The sequence below is a fragment of the Apteryx mantelli genome, chromosome 4 (genome assembly GCF_036417845.1).
Source record: "Apteryx mantelli isolate bAptMan1 chromosome 4, bAptMan1.hap1, whole genome shotgun sequence".
NCBI classification, from domain to species: domain Eukaryota; kingdom Metazoa; phylum Chordata; class Aves; order Apterygiformes; family Apterygidae; genus Apteryx; species Apteryx mantelli.
The window spans coordinates 37,515,774-37,534,840 of record NC_089981.1 but is presented as its reverse complement, the minus strand read 5'-3'; the positions used below and the strand labels follow the sequence as shown (position 1 = coordinate 37,534,840).

At 37.4% G+C, this 19,067-nt stretch overlaps 1 protein-coding gene across 1 annotated transcript in view; it reads left to right on the top strand.

The window, feature by feature from the left end:
* NAV2 (neuron navigator 2) overlaps positions 1-19,067 on the top strand; it is a 247,619-nt gene that overhangs the window by 97,344 nt on the left and 131,208 nt on the right. The window contains exons 5-7 of the mRNA XM_067296249.1: positions 588-855; positions 2,405-2,473; positions 5,975-6,132. Coding sequence (XP_067152350.1) covers positions 588-855; positions 2,405-2,473; positions 5,975-6,132 — 495 coding nt within the window. The remainder of the gene's footprint in view (positions 1-587; positions 856-2,404; positions 2,474-5,974; positions 6,133-19,067) is intronic.

The following is a 19,067-nucleotide window of genomic DNA, read 5'->3' as shown; positions in this document are numbered from 1 at the left end:
ACATTCACTGTCAAGCTACCTTTAGGTACATTGGGCATATCCATTCTTTATTACCTTGTGATGATTTAAAACGTAATTATGTTCTATAATACAGGAGTTTCACACAGTAATCAGATTTCCTATTTGCAAAACTTGCATCAGATTTTCTTAATGGAAACAATTAGTCTGATATACAAGAAATGATACAATAGTATGTGATAACTGAGCAGTTTCTCCTCCTCATGCAAATTTGGAACTCTGAAATCATTTACACTGTGATGTTGTTAATACAGTTGTTGTGGTGGTGGGTTTTGGGGGTTATTTTAATTAAAGGAACTATCTATTTAAGCACACTAGCATTAACAGGCAGGATATAGCAGAAACGGAAGACATTCACTGCAGTCACTGCAGGGGAGAAGTTATTTATTTGTGGTTGGTGCTCACTGGTAATCAGCTGTAATACTGATTAGATTTGCAGAAAGTCTGTCATATCCTAAAGGAGCTGAGTTCAGCCAGCATTATGAACAGCGCAGTGGCTGACCCACTGCCCTGTCAGAAAGAAACAACAACTAGTGGTTGATGAGTGACTTCTGAAAATTGCCTTGCAGAAATCAGGAATGGGAATCTAAAGGCCATCTTGGGCCTTTTCTTCAGTTTGTCTCGGTACAAGCAACAGCAACAGCAGCCACAGAAACAGCAACCACAGCACCATCCAGCCCAGCCGCCTCCCACAGTATCCCAGCAAGCAGGGCCTTCAGCTCAGTGCCAGGTCGGGCTGCAGCAGCAGCAGGTGCCAGCTTCACTCCCAGCACAGTGCCAACAGCCCCAGCAAGCTGCACAGCATCAGTTAAAAGCACAACCAGAAATGCAGTCAAGGTGGGGAAATTTCCTTTGTTTTTTTTCCGTCATTTTTCTTTCTTCTTGTTAAAGGTCTTCAAAAGCCAAAGAGGCTTCCTTCTTTTCTTCTGCTTTCGAATAGAAAGTGTGTCACATGTTGAATGCTGAGTAGCGACTGACTTCACACCTTTGGAAAGCAAAACAGATGTGCTTCAGTATGTTCCCAGTGCTAGAAATACTCAGTTCTATGGGCGTAAAATGCCTGCTAGACAGAATAACCACAGTTTATTCTAAGGAAATTTTTCTCAGTATTCCTTTTGCTTCTTCATACTAGCAAAGCACATATATCATTGCTAGTATGGTGTATATATACCTTGGACATGTGAAAAAATAACTTCAGTTTTCCACTTACAAGGAGAATCCTCACTGAGGAGTGGAAGGGTCTGGGACTGGTAAAAGAAATAGAGTTCGTCGCAGTTGGTGACAGTCAAAATTAAATTTAGGTTTATTGATCAAAAACAATAAGCTGCTGGCTTACATGAAAAATAGTTTTGCAATTGGCATTTGTTGGCACTCCGAGAACATAATACAGGTAATGGGGGGGGGTACATGCCTTGAATGTCTTTAATCCTAGAAATGCTCTTTCCACGTTAGAATTAAAGTGATTTTTGAAGGCCATACCACTGTGCATGCATTTATTCTTATAGCATTCTGCTTATCCGACTATTTTACTGGTAAGAGAGTGGGGGTTTTAGTGGGAATAAGTAGGCAGGTTTCAATGCTGACATTATATATGCACATTTGCTAAGGTATGAAGATTTACTTGTTTTAAAATAACACAAATTAAGTTAAGGCTTATTTATGTTAAAAGAACAGAGATTAAGGTGAGCACTACTTGAAGTGCTGCTTTACTTGGAGTATAAACTCTTAAAGTGAGGCCTTCCAATTGAGACATTTCTCAAAGCTTGTTTGGTTTTTCCTTATGTATTTCTTCATAGATTATGTTCATTTTAGGTGGAAAAATGTTTTTGTATAATTGAAGATAGCTAGCGTTGTTACTATGTAATGACTTGTATAGGGACTAATTACTGTAAAACAAAGATGAATTTTAAGAACATATTTGTATGACTTTTTTGTGTAACAAGTGCATTGAATCATTTGAATACTGCTTTGGTACTTGCAGTCTATTGTATGGGTTGCACTGGGTTTCAAATAACTTAAAAATATTTAACTTGAAAATGCTAAAGAAATGTCATAATGTTTTCTTAGAATATACTAAATTATGAAATTGCTCAGATTCTGCTGAGTCACATGCAATAAAAGATTGATAAGAAACTGAATAATAAAATTTGATTTTGCATGCAGAATTGCACCTGCAATACTTTATGAAAATTAATTCATTTCAGATTTTATGCAGTTTTGACTAGAAGTTATACTTAGGGAAGAAGGTTTTTTTCTTGTGAAATATGTTAAGAGGAAAAAAAAAAATCCTCCCCTCCCTAAAACTAGTAATTAAGTTCAGTGGCTTAAAAAGAAAGTTTCTTCTTTGCTCACTGTTTTCTTCCGCTTTTTCTTTCCTGTCGTACAGTGCATCTCCCAGGGACTCATCTCAAAGCAAAATCATCCGATTCACTCTTGGTCAGAAAAGGTCTTCTAGGTAGCATTTCTTCATCCTCTACAAAGCATGAATAACCCTTTTTGCAATATTTCCAGATGCATGTTTAGGGTTCACCTTAAAAATATTTACCTCCTTGTTTGTAACTTGGAATTTTACAAACAGATGAAACATGGAAGTGTCAGACCCATTTTACCTTTTTTTTCAAGATGTGGAATGCATTTCTGCTAGCAAGAAAATATTTGGTTTCGGTCTCCATATAAGCTTTCCCTTTTGAGAACAACACATGGTTCTGGGAGTTCTCTCTCCTCATACATATGTGTATCAGTCATATTTAGATGTGCCTAACTACAAGTGCTAGCATCAGGCTAGTGCTCTCTGGGCTGGTAAGTGGGACACGCATCACGTGTGCTGCATGAGGCAAAACAGCACCCTATGGATGTGTCTCATCAAAGCTTCTGCACTCCCCAGTGTTATGGAGCTGAGGACATCTAATCTCCCTGAAAATGATGTTTTGCTCTATTTTCCTGAAATCCAGCCGTTTGCATGACAGCTTCTATGACCATCTCATCTCAACACTTATAAGGGTTGCTATAAGTGTTATTAATGCAGTTATTGATGATAAGTTTCCTTTTACTACTTATATACTACTGTATATAAAAATATTTTACTAGGATTTTTATATAGTTCTACATCAATTAGTAAGCTGTGATTTTCTATTTTACTAAGCTTCTGAAGTATTATTTGCCATTTTTATCCAACTTGTGAACTACTTGGCCAGTTGTCCGCCTTTGTATAGAATGTTAGTACTGCTTTCTAATTTGGATTTGTTTCCCCCATCTTATTTCTTATATGACAACAGGGAAGGTCTGCATTATAACCCCCATTTTAATGCTCCACGTTTCCTTTTCATGTTCTCTCTTAATCATACTTATGGCCTGACAGTTCATATTTGCCTAGAAATGGTACTGAAGAGTAGTAATGGAGAGTATTCTCGAAGCTCAGTACCGTGGCTCTAATAGCAAGAAGCAAGAAACTTCTCCCTGAACACCCTGATTTTTTCTTGGATTTCACAGACACCTCTGTGAAATATCTTGGCCTAATACCAAAAGCATGGGCTTAAAACAAAATCAGTCAGTCAAACTAGAGTAAAAATGTAAGAGGAATGATATCTTCTTCGGGAGTGTTTGCCAGTACGTGCATTTTTATTCTGGGTACGTTTTTATTGGCAGTGGCAATACTGACTGAATTTAAAACTTTTCACTTTTGGAGCTGGTCACATGGTCTGAGTAGCTTTAGTTACTAGAAAATGTGCCAGATTTGCCAAACCTGAGTGTGCATGTGTGGGGAGCCTTTTCTTAGCTGTCAGCGCAACATCACCCTCCCCTGCCTGATGCCCAGCCCCACGGGAAAGTTGCTCTCCCAGTGCGAGGTGCTCTTGAAGCTGTGCTGCGGCGGCCGGCCCAGACTCAGAACAATTTCTGTCCTTCTGTAGAGACTTTCAACTTTTCTTCCTACATGTGAAGAAACCTAGTTCATGCCCATTAAGCAAAATAAACACTCTATGAGCTTTCTTGTCTTGATGACTTCCAAGCTCTCAGGAATAGCACGACAATTGTTATGAAGAGTGTTCGGGTTTTTTCCCTGCTTTACCCTTGCTTCTTCCTCTGTAGTTTCCTTTCCAGTGGCAAAGGATCTCTAGGGAATTCTCATTTTACGCTTTCCTGCAATGATCATAATGTGTAACTTTCTAGCACCCCCCAGTGTTGGGAAGGGCTGTTCATCCTCAAAAATATTGGATAAATTGAGGGGTTTGCCTAAAAGGGTTCAGCAAAGTAAACCTCAGAACCATGATGCGCTGTGCCAAATCTGCAGTGGTTTGCATTTATAAATGATTTTTTTGTTCTGTTTTTGAATGATGCCTATACGTTTTATCCTACTTTGAGCTCTGAAAGCATGTGCATGCAGCTGCTGACATTTTTGCTGTTTTCCTTCATGTTTCTTTTCATATTTCCTATTCCTTCACTAGTCTTTGAGAAGTCGGTTGATTTAGGAAGCATCACTAGACTGCCTTCCCATGGGCCTAAAAGTGATTTGATCTGTTGCATCCCCTTGCTCTCTGACAACAGGGACAACTTTGATTTAGCCATTATTGGCAGAGGCTATTTAAGACACACTGATTTTATATTTTATATGAAAAAATGTTTAAGTGATTCTACCACACTGAAAATACAAAGACAGCAAAGAGTTTTCCCTTTCAGTGTTACTGTATATGATGTGAACTGATTCTTTCAGTCTTTAACGTGATGTCATTGCTTTTTAAAATAGTGAGCTGTTTCTCTATCTTCAGTATGTATTTTGAAGAACTACCAAATATTTAAATTTTTTGTATTTTGTTTATTTGGAATATAGAAATCTGTGCTCATTAGTGCAGAAAATACAGTGAAAACATGAAAACTTTATGTATAAACATTGACTTTGAAGGACTTAAGCACACACATTGCTCTGAAATGTGATGCCAGCTGCTTCTCTAATTCTGTCAGGCTTTTTAGAAAATTCTTCCCCTTCTCCTTTTGCCTGAAAAGCATAAAAGAAGTATCTCTTCCTGTTTACTTATGCCAGAATCCTAACTATATTTTCTGTAAGATATAACTAGTAAATATAGACTATGGTAAGGAAAGGCAGTCAATGTTCAAAAATCCCTCCCTGAAACAGACTGCTGCCATCCTCTTTCAGTTGAACCAGAGGCTTATACCTGCTCATGGCTAAAGTGGTTGTGCTAAGAGATGAAACTTGAACTCTGTATGGTTTTATAGGCCCGAGCTAATCTTTCCCAGGGACTGGCTGTTAGGCTTTGCAGCTTTCCGAGCGCAGATGTAATGTGCTTCCCTACAAGGAAAAGCCAAGTCATTAAGCTGGCAGCCATATTCTATCTCACTCTTGTTTCCAGATTAAGTATAGCCCTGTTCAGCAACCTGGTTTAAGAACAGTAGTCTCATTTAGTCTTAACCTTGCACCAGTTTTGCAAGTGGTATTACTCCACTGAATTTACTGCAACTGTTTCTGATTTACAAGATTTATGGCAGGAGACCATTAATGATCACTGGAGAAGAAAAATGTATGTAGGGAGGGTCTATTATAACACCTTTGCTCAGTTTAGGCAGTCTAGTGTATTCTATATTTAGTCCATTAGAAACAATTAGCCTGTTTGCCAAGTCCACTATTAGTCAACTTAAGCAGGAATTTCAGAACTGCATCCTGAATTTCTTTTTGAGCTGAAAAATCACATGAAAGCTATTGAAGTATCTGACTCAACATTTTTTTTTTCTGATGTAAAACAGTTCATATTGTAGCTTGCTCACCATATATTTTTTTATCTAGGATGATGTGTTGCAGCTTTAAAGTTCCTTATAAAACCTTATATGCATATATTTGTGGTATTGATCCTTTTCTTTTCAGGTTATGCATGGTATTCTGTAGTTCCTTTCCTTTCCCAGGGTGCTTTTTTTTGTGTATTTCACCTGACTGTAATCATTTCATCAGACTTCCAGGCCCTACCACAAGGGTGTCCGCTGCAGGCAGTGAGGCCAAAACTCGTGGTTCTATTAGTGCCAACAATCGACGCAGCCAGAGCTTTAACAATTATGACAAATCCAAGCCTGTAATTCCCCCTTCTACACCAACAAGTAGCAACGAGAAAGGTAAGTGCTCGAAATTTTGGTATTTCCCCAAATTCTCTTCAGTGTGGTTTTCTTCGGGGAAAACTGGATTGTCCGTAGAGTTCCAGAAGTTGTGAGACTATCTAAAACTGATCAGTGTCCCTTTGCAAAGAAATCTTTGTTGACCTTTCATCTGGTCTTTACTCTTATACGCTTATTTTAAAGCAAGTGGCATGTCCTCCAAGTAAATTTTTAATAACTGTTTCATTCTGACTGAAGTGAGTAAGTTTTTGTCATGACTACAGTGGAAAAAGATACTATCCTCATGGTAGGTAGTAAGCAAAGAGTTGGTATAAAAGCATGTGCGCCAATTATATTAAAGGATAGATGAATGATCATTTCTCACATAAACAAATCTTTATTAAGAAGGATGAAAAGATGGTTAAAAACAGGTTAAATGCCAGCAGTCATGAAGTTTCAGTGTGCAGGTTCATTTGAGTTTTCCCCAAAATATACTTGGTTTAATCATAATGTAAATCAAGACATCCGTCTCTGCTAGAACTGGCCCTATGACAACCTGATAAAAGTCTTTCTTGGATTTCAGCCTAAAACTAATTGCAATTAAGAGGAATCACTTTACTAATTTCATGTGTTCTGGATCAGCCTCTTGTTGAATTATAATTAGGAACAGAGCACTCTTCAATGACTCAGTATTTCATAGATGAAAATTTGTATTATCTTTTTATTTGACTCCAGTATAGATATTCAAATTATTTCTAAACTTATGGAACCCATTGTATTTTTTCTAGACAACTTATACAAAGTAATTCCACCTACCAGTTCTTTATTCTCTGAAGTTCAATACTCCTGAAATCTAAAAAGCAGATAGCTGAGAGAACATTTGCCTGAATATCCTGCATATTACCATTGAGATTTAACTCTCCTGCTCTTTATGATACAGAAGAAACAAATTCACTGTTTGTACTTAACTGTTGTTATAAGCCAAACTTAGCTCCTTGCTAGAATTAAATTTGACAATTTATAGTAATACAGATTGTACCCATTAAAATAGTAGTTGCTTCAGCATGAGCAATCTTCCTTTTTCTCCTCATTTCCTCCTTTCTTGTTGATTCTTTAATATTTTTGCTCCATCTTTTCTACCATCCCTCTAACAAGAGAAAGCTGCTAAAGTTGACAGCAATGCAGTCTGCTTCCCTTCTTCTTCCCCCAAATAACTTTTCCACTGTAAAATCAACTCCGCAAGCCTGGTTGCTTCACAGCGTTCACAACTTTGGAATGGTTATATTTTGTTGCGAGTTTTCTTTTAAGATTTACTATTTTATCTGATTTCAGTTAAACATAGTCATTTCTCAGCCATGACACACAAACGGTAATTTGAACTTCTTTGCAGAATTCTGCAATATTAGTACTATCAAGAGATCTTTTTACTGTAGTTTCTAATTTTATCAAACTGCCTTCCAAGATGCTCCTGGCTCACAATGAGCTTTTACAAGGTGGCTCAATCAATATTGTAATGGCTTGCTACTAAAAAGGACAGTTCTACTCCATCTCCCTGTGGGTTTGTTTTCACTTCTCTTCCTCTCTGCATGATCCCTCTCTTTCCTTTCTGCCAGCATTCATCTGACCCACTCCCTAATCTCGGCTCCCTAAAAGCAGCAGAAATCTATTCACTTTTTCATTTTTTGGATTAATTTTCTGCTGTGTTACTGACCTCGGTCAGCTCACCAAGGGGTCAGACAAAAACACAAGGCCAAAGCCAGCCAAGGAAATGTCAGAAGACAAAATCGGAGCACGACTGCCCCATTCAGCAACTGAACTCTTAAACTGCTTCAGTCGTGTTACAAAAGCCCCTCTGTGGCATTGGCCATCAGTAGGCAACAGCATTCATTGCAGTAGAGCTCAGCTTGTTGGTTAACCAGTCAATCTTCTTTCTTATATTCAAGTTACAACTAAGTATAATTAGGGCAAAAAGAGGCATATGGTGCCTCTGTGACTTTGAGCAAGACACAGAAGACATATTTCAAATGTCCACTGGTTTGGCTGCCTCCATTTTGGTGTGTTTTGTATAGATAATGTCAGTTGTCTCTGGCCTAGAAAGAGATAGGATATTGACAGTAGAGGTACTAATTTTTATTTGCAGCATAGTTGCTGAGGAAAGAAAGATTGAGCACATGGTCTTACCAGCTACTTTGAAGTCTGGCAAACTTATACCAATGCTGAGCTGTTTAAGATGTCACTTTTATCTGCTGTTCTGGCTTCAGCTTGAGAGTAACTCTCTTAAGCGAAGCTGTTGGGGTCAGTTGAGTTAGTCTCACTAGATTAAAAGCAGCAGGAGGAAAACTATAAGAAGGCAAAATGAGAAGCTGATGGTAAAAAATACTGCAAGAGAAAGGGAGAAGCAAGAGGAAGGCAGCCCTTGGTAACAGCTGAGGCTGTGACTGAAGCAGAGTGTCTGCTGGTTTCCACTCTTCTTTAGTCAGACTATACTCACTTCCCTGTTTTAGGATTTTGAAAAATCAGAAGAATCACAGACTATAGTTTCTCAGAGTTACAGGTGTCATTGTAAGTTTTTCCTGCCAGCCAAGTTCTCTCTGTTATCCCATATTGTGCTGTATGGTTACAGGAAGGCAAGAAATATTGGAACATCCATTCTGTTTTATTAAAATTTACCAGTCAAAGCAAATTTTGGACATTTCATATAAAGATTTGATTTTTTGATCCAGTTCAAGTCTCTATAGGAGCATCAAAGATTCTTGATTGTGTATATTTTAAAACTTGACTGTTCCTATTTTTTTCTTTATTTTTTGTTTGTTTAAATTAAAAAGATTTGTCACAGTCTGACTTTTTTCATATCATGGATAGCATAAAATCTGGATCGAGGCTCAGCTAGTTCAGCTGAAGGCACACACATGAAACCCTAAGCAGGTTGCAGAAATATAAGAGAAGGATCTGAGCCCTGAAGGTCTGTCTCTTTCAAAAGAGGCATGGCAAGAAGAATCCTAGATACTTTTATAGCTAAGGAGGGATTTGGGTGATATCCTTACCTGATTTGTTATTCTCTTTGAAGATGCTCTTGAAGCAGCCCTTCCTGTCTGCTGGCATGATCAATGCACACTCCTCTCAGCTAATGGGGGAGTACACCTCTGGCAGAAGCTCCTCTTTAAATATCACTGAACCTGGCCTGGGTTCTGTTGTAACTGTTAACATCAATTGCTTTCATTCAAGATTCAAAAAATAAAGAAACAATGTAAATTATATAGAGAGATTTAATTTCATATGTAACTCCTTGGGAGTACTCCAAGGCTCTTTCTCTGAACAGTTTGGTGTATGGCAATCAAGCACTAGGAAAGGACAGCACGTGGTGGAGTCTAAATGGCATTGGTATTGGGACCTCTAAAAGGCTTTCTCTGTTCTAGGAAGAATCCTTCCAAGAGTAAGATAATTAGTCCTCAAATGTTGTAAACAGATGACATTTACAATCTGAAAAACAATTGGCTTTGGTTGAGAAAGATATATTCCTTCTTCAGTATAACTGAAGTTGTTATGACTTGATGTCCTGAAGACACACACAAAAATATGTTTCACAAGTGCCAGTTTTTCTTGAAACTCTCTTTTCATTTTGTATCAAACCCAGACAAGGGAGAGCAAAAAATTAATCCAAAAACAAGACATTTTGATGAGCAGTATGGGAATGGAAAATGACCACTGAAGGTTTCCTTGGAGTTTTTATGTGATGAATAGCTCCATTGCTTTCCTTTCCTCCTCTGTTGTCAACGATGCTTTAAATTACAAAAATATGTGATTTAGATTGAATTTCAAGGATCATTTAATGTAGAGCTTGTAAGCAGAAACATGCTATAGTTTTATAAATGTTTTGGAGAGACTGGTTATGCGTAGGGCAGTTCATCAGAAATGCTAAGTACAGTGTTCTCTCTGAGGAGCTTCTTTGAATTACATTTACTGACTTTGTGTCCATTCACTAAATTAGTAATTTGATGGCACTCATTAGCTTGAGTTTGTATTTCTGAGCTTTATAATGCAGCATTTATCAGTGGAGTTTTAAAAGTAGATATAACTGGTGAGAACTGAGCAATTCCTTCTTGTCTGATACAGTCAAATTGTTAGCTTAGGCTTGCAGCTAATTTGGTATTTTTAACAAAGTCATTGCACTTACAAAGATAGATCAGTGTTGAATTTCAATGCTGTTACTATCTTCTTGCAGTGACTGGCAGTCCTGCCCTTTGGGCTCAAGTCTCCTTGCTGTAAGTGCAGTAATGAGTATTTTGCATGAGAGAAAAACACCAGTCTGGTCCAACTTGCCTGTGGTTCTCATCCTTGTTTCTGTTCAGGAAATTGTATTTTTCCTTCCCTAAATGCTCATGTCCCATGACTGAATTTTATTACGTTTTGGAGCTCGCAATTACAGCCCAAACCCCATCTTATAATGATGGCAATGGAGGGCCCTCAGCATCCTCTAGGGGCATTCTGAATCATCTGGATCAGAGCTTGTAGGAGAAGAAAATTAAATTTAAAGTAGAAAATAGGAGTATAGAGTAATGTAGCAACATTCTACCTTGATAAATCTATTTTTGAAATTTATTTTTACTATTTTAGAAACTATATTATGTAAAGCATAATGGCTTAACTGTCTCTTCAGTGTGCAATGTTCATCTCTAAATCTGGATTGTATTTGGCTTTCAGTTAAAACAAACAGAAAAACACAGAGCAAGTTAGGGCATGAGTGGTGGAACTAATCAAAACTTATTTTCCTATGTAGTATGTCTCCAACCTTTTTCTATCTTCTTCTTGTCAATACTCTCCCCTTTTGCTAGTGTGCCCTAACTACTGCATTGGCGAGATGCAGTGTGTGATGTGACTAGTCCTGAGGCGTTATTGCTTGGCTAGATGATCGGTACGTGTGTGCAGTTGGTAAGCTGCTAGGACAGATGGAAGAGAGAACTTGAATTCTGCAGCTTTTTTTCAGTGGTAGTACTAATCTGGGTCTTTTTCTCAAGTGCAGATTTTTCAGGAAACTGATAGGAACACAATGTCGAATTTGGTCAAAGAGATCAAAACTTATGAGGAGAAAGCTGACTGACAGACATAGTCATGTAAGTCTCATTTCCTTAGGCAAAATATGGGATATGGGTCAGAAAACTTGAACTATCTTAGCAGTTTGACAGTAAACTTGTCTGGCAATGTTACAATTAATTTAAATTAAGCCAAGAATTTTTCAGACCAACTGGTCTTGTGTCTTATAGATGGGATCCAACTTTGTGTCATGATTATATTTTCAAAGTCCAAATTCTACTTACGTAAGCCCTCATTTTTTGAAGATGACAATTTATGACTGGAAATTCTTACCAGAACCCAGATTCTGAGTATTTAATGCAACATATGTAGGTTGTCAACCTAAAAGCCCAGCCTCTTTTTTCAGGCATTTCGAATATTTCATATGAAGCAGATTTTCTTGTATGTTTCTTCAGTAACCAGTTCGTCTTTCTAAAGAGCTGGATTATGGTGAGAAACGAGCATTCACAGAACTGTCTGCCTAAAAGCAGTTGATAGTCAAGTTATTCAACTGACAAGTTATTATTTCTCTGTATGTAAAAAATAGTACAGAAATTAGACAGAACAGCAGTGCAAAGACTTTTTTTTTTTAAGGTTTAAACTGGTACTTCTCTTCTCTTAGTAGTCTTCATTCACCTAACACTAAAAATTTTAAGCTTTTGTGCTCTTTTCCTTCTTAACACTTGCTGGACTAAATCACTATAATCTGGACTAATGAAACATAGCTGGAAAATTCCTCAACCTGTGTAGCCTACCCTGTGCTTGCCCTCTTCTCTGCGCTTCTCCCGTGGGCTACTGGTGGAGATCAGAGAGGGGGAGAGGTCAGTGTTTGGTCTCCCCCAGTAGAGTCAATTCATGTGTTCTTCCATCTATGTGATTGGGAAGGGGGATCGTTTACTTAAAATTTTGATTTTTTTTTTTTAACCCACTGTTAGCTCCATTGCATGTTTTTGGAGAAGGAAATGGAAAAAGAGAAGTCTGCCTGTTTTGGCAGACTGTTTTGGGTGACTGATGATTTTATGATTGAAGTAGCCTTCAGAGTATTACATTTGAATCATTTCTTACAAAGTAGGTTGCAATTTGCAGCTGTTACTAATCTGTGGCCTTTCCCCTCCAAATGTAAATTGTCTTCTTAGTCAATTGTCTGTGTCTTGTGGCAATGAAAATGAATTAATTAAAACAGAATACATCAGAAATGAAAAGGACAATAAATGGAGTGTGGAGGAATAGCTAGCTACCAGAAAATAAATAACATAGAATTTCTGAAAGATTCCATTAGTCAATTAAAAATGAAACAATCAGTTTTCTAGAAGTCTTGGGGAAAGGATTCATGTAACATCTAAAACTGTCATACCATTGTATAACAATAAAAGATTCTTGAATGTCTATGTTTTTGTGGGTATCGTGAGATACATATGTACAAGCAAAGGAATACACATAAATGAGATGTTCTATTTGCTCATAAATGTAGAAATACTGTACTTGTGTAGCCTTTCATAGATTATAAAGGCAGAAGGGACCTTTGTGATTGCCTGGTCTGATCACCTGAGTGATGCAGGCAGGGCTTTGCATACCCCAGACTTTAGGCCTTGAATTGATTTTGCCAGGTGATTTTTGGAAACATTGAAGGAAATTGGGGTGCAAAGTCCAGGTCAAAAATTAAAGCTGACCATAACCCCCACAGCTCTTCTGAAGTCAAATCACACTGGCTTTGAGCACAGAGAAAGAAGCAGTTAATGAACTCAGGCTTTTTCCTAGCTGGAAGAATGTAAATACGAGATTGATGAGAACCATGAGCCTGCCCCTCGCCCAGGAGTGTACAGGCTAGTGTAGCTAATGCAAGCATTTGAAAAAGCACTTCTTTGGCTTTTTTCTTTTTAGAATAAAAAAGAAATTGGGAGAGAGGCAATGTCTAACAGGCTGATCTGGGGATTTTGCACACAAAATACAACTCTGTTGTGGGTTGTCTCTACAAACTCAGTTCAGTTCAATTGTCTCTTACAAGCAGTGATTAAGTAATGCCAAGAGAAATTCTGTGACATGAATAAATATCACTACCATGACTTTACATATAGGAAAACTAAAATAGAAAGATGTGAAGTAGGACTTCTGAGAAGGTTAAATGTGCATGGACACTTACTTGGATATGGAAAAAAAAGTGTGTACACACACACACGCACACACACACGTAAATATACATAACTAACTATGTATATAAAAGCCAGTCTCTATCTAGATATGTTTGTAACAGAATAATTTGTTGTGTACAAATAAGAAAGAGAAGAAATTCACACTGCAGGAGTGCTATCATTTGCTAATGACAGACTCATTCAGCTTTCATGAGATTTAATTGTCAATGTAACAGTTAGTAATTGTACCCTATAAAGCAATTTAAAATAATACAGTATTGATATATTATTATTATTTGGGGGGGTTGGGTGCTTTAAGGAAATTATATTTGCATTATACATACAATTTTTTTCTCTTGAGCTGTAAAACTGATTTATGACTACTGATTCTGGATATTTAGATTTTGTTCATGGAAAGTGATAGGATTGTAGTGTGATTTTTTTGGAATGGTATTGAATTCTTGCAGCATTAATTCAGTCTATCTAAACCTTTGGCTATTCACTGCTTCTGGTAATCTGCCAAATCTGGAAATCTCAAGGCATTCAGAAATGAAGACAGAAATCAGTGGATGCTTATGGCATATTAAAAGGCGTAGTATATAGGTTTGCTGAAACACACAACCTGGTGAATTGTGAAATTAGGATTTATTATTATTAAACATGTAATTTTCCATTCTTTGCTGCTCCTGGTACTACACTTTAATAAGGCTTCTAAGAACTGATTTAGTATTGCAGCTCTGGTGTCTTTACATATGCTACTGAAACACGTGCCTTTCACCTGTTAGCAAAACTTGTCTGTCATGAAGTGACGGCCAATCTACAAAAGGTCTTCAGGAGTCACAGTGGGATTTAAGTGTAAAAATCCAAGAGTGAGATCTTCAAGAACACCACTGAATACCTTAAAAGTGTATGAGTGACTATGTTTGCACATTTGAAACTCTCTAGATGCTTAAAATTTCCAAGGTGATCACGAGATGAGTGAAAGAGATGGTAATGTGTAGTGCTGGGGTAGGGCTCTCATTCAGCAGGCGAGGTCCTGGACTCTCAAGCCATTTGATGGGTTGTCAGTCAGACACAGGATAATCTACAGGAACTGGCTAGGAGCAGAACACATGGTTCCTGTCTTCCAGCCACTGTTCCACAAAATGATGATACGCTTCTGTCTTTCCATGAATTTTGCATACTTTTTTTGTATTTTTATTTTTTATGAAGCAGTATAGTTTCCTACAACCAAGAATGAGAGTCTCTTCATTCCCAGCAGCTTAAATTGTGGATGCCAGGGTGGATGTGGGTTTGAGCTGACTGTGCCTGAGGAGTGCATAAAGCCTGGGTATTTCCCATGTTTTTGGTGAGTGCTCTGACATATATATGAGTGTGTATGCATATAGTGTTAAATGGGAATAACCTCCCATAACTCAAATGGAACATGTGAGCCTGCTTTCTTTTCAGAGGAAATATTATGGAGCCTGAAGTCAGGGTAGGCTGTCTTGTTGCTGTCCAGTATCTTCATTTAAGGGACGATCTTGTCGTCTTTTGCTTTCTCAGACTAGACATGCTCATTGACACCAGTTTCGATATGCATACTTCTTCTCTGATATTGTAAGGACAACACAGGCACCTTGTTCAGTCCTATGGATTTAAGGTTAGGATGTAAAAATTTTAACTTGCTTTTTGAAGTTAGCCCCAGCATATTAAAATCAAAGAGAGTAATTGGAGGAAAGCCAAGAGAGGTTTACTTCTCTAAACTCGATATGCAAACACTTATATGCAAAATTCACTTCAAACTCCTAGGAATTTCAGTGCTTATAATCCTTATATCATAAAATGGTAATGCAGCATGGTAAATTTTTTACTTATTTTCACAGTGATTAGTGATTTATAACTGCAGTAATATTCTAGACAGGGTGTTTTAATGTGTGTCATTGCTCTTACAGGCTTTTTTTTCCTAACAAAAAGAAAAATGGAAATAAAGTCTAATTACATTTTTAGGTTGTGGGGAAATAATGAACCACTCATGCTTGTGATTTTTGATGTCATCATAATCCCTTCATGTAATTAGAGCCTTTTAATTCGCATCTGAATTGTCAAAATTATTTAGTCCATGTATATTTAAATACACCTTTGGTTTACTTTTTTGTCCTGTACCACTGTAAATAGTCTACAGCCTGAAAAACATTTGCCACCACCCAAGGTCGCCATCGAACTCATCTTAATTATTAAAAACATTTCTAAGGCATTTGAACAGATATATGAGCTTTGCATTGCTATGTCTGTATGTGAATTGCTAGTTACTAGTTATCCTGAGGCTCTATTTTGCCTTATCCTTCTAATAATCTAATATGATCCCCAGATAAAAAAATGGGGGAAAACTGTATTTATCTGTCCAATTTAGAATTTATTTCTAAATAAAATTATTTAGAAATTTATTTTCTTGTCCATGGGAAGAAGAAGCAGAAATGTATCCTAGGTAGTATCAGGAATGAAACTTAAAAAAACAATGCATGCAACTTCAGTAAGGAGCTTGATACGTAAATTCTCTCATTGATCTCTCCCGGCAGTTTGCATAGCTACTCACAATTGAGAGTCCTTTTCGACATGCCTCAGATGCTCAGTTCTGCAAAATGCTGGGCCTTCTTGACTAGCTCTGAACACCTTCAGCATCCACTGTCTTCACTGATCTTCAGGCACTCAGTTTTCATTTTGCAGGCTCAGGAGGCTGATAGCATTGTGTTATCACAATGATATCCTGTTTATTCCTTCCTTATTTGTATCCACAGTCTATAAAATTAAAACCTTAAACTTATGAAGGTATAGGAATCACTGTCTTAATGTGCCATCTCTGGGATGTTGTATGGTGTGATATAGTAATGTCACAGGCTTATACCTTTTCTTTTTATGTTCTTACTTCTTTGTTCCTAATAATTTATTTAAAATAATCCTACAGAGGGCAGTAGAAGTCTGTGGGAAAAATAACACTTTTGCTTTGGAGTCAAAGGAAAAGTTAGGTAAAATGTTAGCAGAAAAATACTATCAAATTTGACTGTTCTGCATGAGGTCAGATTAAGTGGGTTTTTTCAGATTATGAAGAAGGCAGTGCTAGCGACAGCAAGTTTCTCAAAAATAGATAGTATTAGAAAAAAAATGAATGTATGCTTACAGATTTGTGTTCTCAAATGAAATAAGACTGCTTTAATAGCAGTGTTGCTGCAAACTTAGTCAACACAAGTCTCCTGAGAGAGTTCTGAAATCGGATCCTGCTGACTCAGCTATGATCTTAGCTCTGTGTGCCCCAGTTCCCAGGTATGGATAAGCTATGTATGCAGAAGAGTAGGAGAAGCATATGCTCTCGTGGCTGATATTGCTTTTCTTTCCTTTCTTCTAAATTTTGGATAATGTCTTTTAATTTGGAATGCAATTTGTATTTATCACAGCCTTTTGATACAAGAAGGGTAGTCAGTCTATTCACAAGGATGCATGGTGACAGGACAAGAGGCAGAAGTTGCTTCAGGAACAATTCCATCTGGAAATAGGAAAAAAATTCTTCACTATGAGAACAATTAAACATTGGAAAAGTTTGTTCAGAGAAATGGAGGAATCTGCCTCGCTGGAGCTAGTCTAAGGCCCTGCTTTCAACAGAAGGTTGGACTGCATGATCTCCAGAGGTCCCTCCAAACCTAGGCTTTTCTATGTATTCTACAATTTAAATATATAGTTAACTTCTTAGAGTTTTTTTTAAATAAATAGTGGACATTGACAAAACAGTTATCAGTGATTTATTTAAGGGACTCTGGGGGACGGAGAGGGAGAAAGTCAATGCAAAATTGAAGTCTGCTTCAGGATTGATAGTTCTAACTCAGTCTCTAATATTGTGTCTGTCTCCAAATGTCTTTCTTGTTCAAATGTTCCTTTTTTTCCCTTATTGTATATTGATGCTCAGTTCTGGTCTGCTGTTGGCACATTTGTGTAGATTTGTGGTGTGATGCAGAGCTACTCAAAACAGTCCATGTTATACGTGGTATGGGCATATTTACCCTGCTAACACAGCTAAAATACTCATAAATCAATTAGAGTTCTTGTGGGTAATATCTTGAAGGATAAAATTTTCAGGAAGTTTTACAGCGGCATTCACACAGGCTTTGAAAAAGAGGAATGCTGGGTAAGAGATGGAAAAGAGCACTGCATAATCAGAAGTTTGGCAAAATTCCTTTGCAGATCAGCATTTAAAAGGTTAATTTATGTTCTTTATTTAAAAGAAAGGTTACTTCCTTTTTATCTACAAGGTACCTGTATGGAAATGAGATTTATAGTAATAAATATAGTTTACTGTATAAAGATGTATAGTAAATAAGTAGCCATTTATTTGGGATTTGAAAATAGCCCAGTTCAGCACAAACTAGGTGCAAACTTTAAGAATGAGGGTGATTAACCATTGAAACAGATTAAATTAGACAAAATGAGTCAAAATTTGATGTCTACACAGAGCTGACGTTAAGACAGAGATTAGAGATCTGGCTCAGAAATTACTGAGTGAAATTCTATGAACTATATTATGCTGAAGGTCAACTCAGATGATCCCAGCAGTTATCCTGAATTAAAATTATCTCATTTAAATAGGTGAAAATGGAGGGCAAGCCCTCTTCTGTAGCTGCACATAAAATCAGATTAAATATTTCATGTTCTAAATGGCTGTTTGGCTCCTATATCAAGTGCAGGATGGTCAGTTGTTCTGTCTTCTGAGGCTGCAAAATCTTTCTCACTGGAGCCCCTTATGTTCTGCTCATGCAGTTGTTCCACTCTCAATGAATTAACAATAATAAATAGAGACAAAAAACAGACTATCCCCTCTGTGCCAAATAATAGTATAAGAGTTAAAAAAATGTTGTGAAAAGAGAGCACTGAGACTTGTAAAGCCTGATAGAGATTCCTTTTAGGAAGTTAACATTTTTTTACCCATTTATAGTAGCATTCATTGTAGGATGCTGAATGTGAACCTGAAGGAGTCTTCTGGCTGAAGGGATAGCGGCCCTTATCATCAAGGGAGCGAAGATGTCGGATTTGACTCCAGTGGGGATGAACCAGCTTGATGCGGAGCTGGCAAAGGCTACCTGGGTGGCTGAAAAGTTGGTCCATTACACCTGGAAGATACATGGTCAGCCTATTTCAGTTCTCAGCACCTCCTCCTCTGCCCCATTTCCTGGCCAAAGGAAAGATGAGTCCTTTCAGGATTTAGTGGTTGAGACAATCGCATGATACTGATGAGAATGAAATGTTTGATTACTTTGTTACAGTTTGCTTCAAAGCAAACCAAGCAGCCACTAAATCCTTCTATCAGGTGAAGTTCAAGCTGTCTGCTGCAGTGTGAACATTTCAGTACTGGACATGTTAATGACTAACCTGGTGTGTTGTGAACTAATTTCAAATCACTATCTTCCTCCAGAAAAAAGTTCAAATAAACTGATTGTGTTGTCCCCAGTTCTTATCAACTTGATGCCTAGCTAGAGACCATAACCATATTATGAAATTTTCATTCAGTGGTAGGATAAAAAAAAAACATTCCACGGTTGGTAAATTAGTCTGCGCATAATCTAGCAGTTGTACTCAGGAGTTTTGTCAATTTTAGTGAGCAGCAAGAGGAGTTATTAGCCATCATTGTTCGGCTGAAAATGTATGTAGGACCTCTAGATTTGATCTTTCGATTGGCATACTGTACAGCCTGTGCTTTCAGCTTGCTGGTTTTTAAGCATTGAGAAAAGTTCT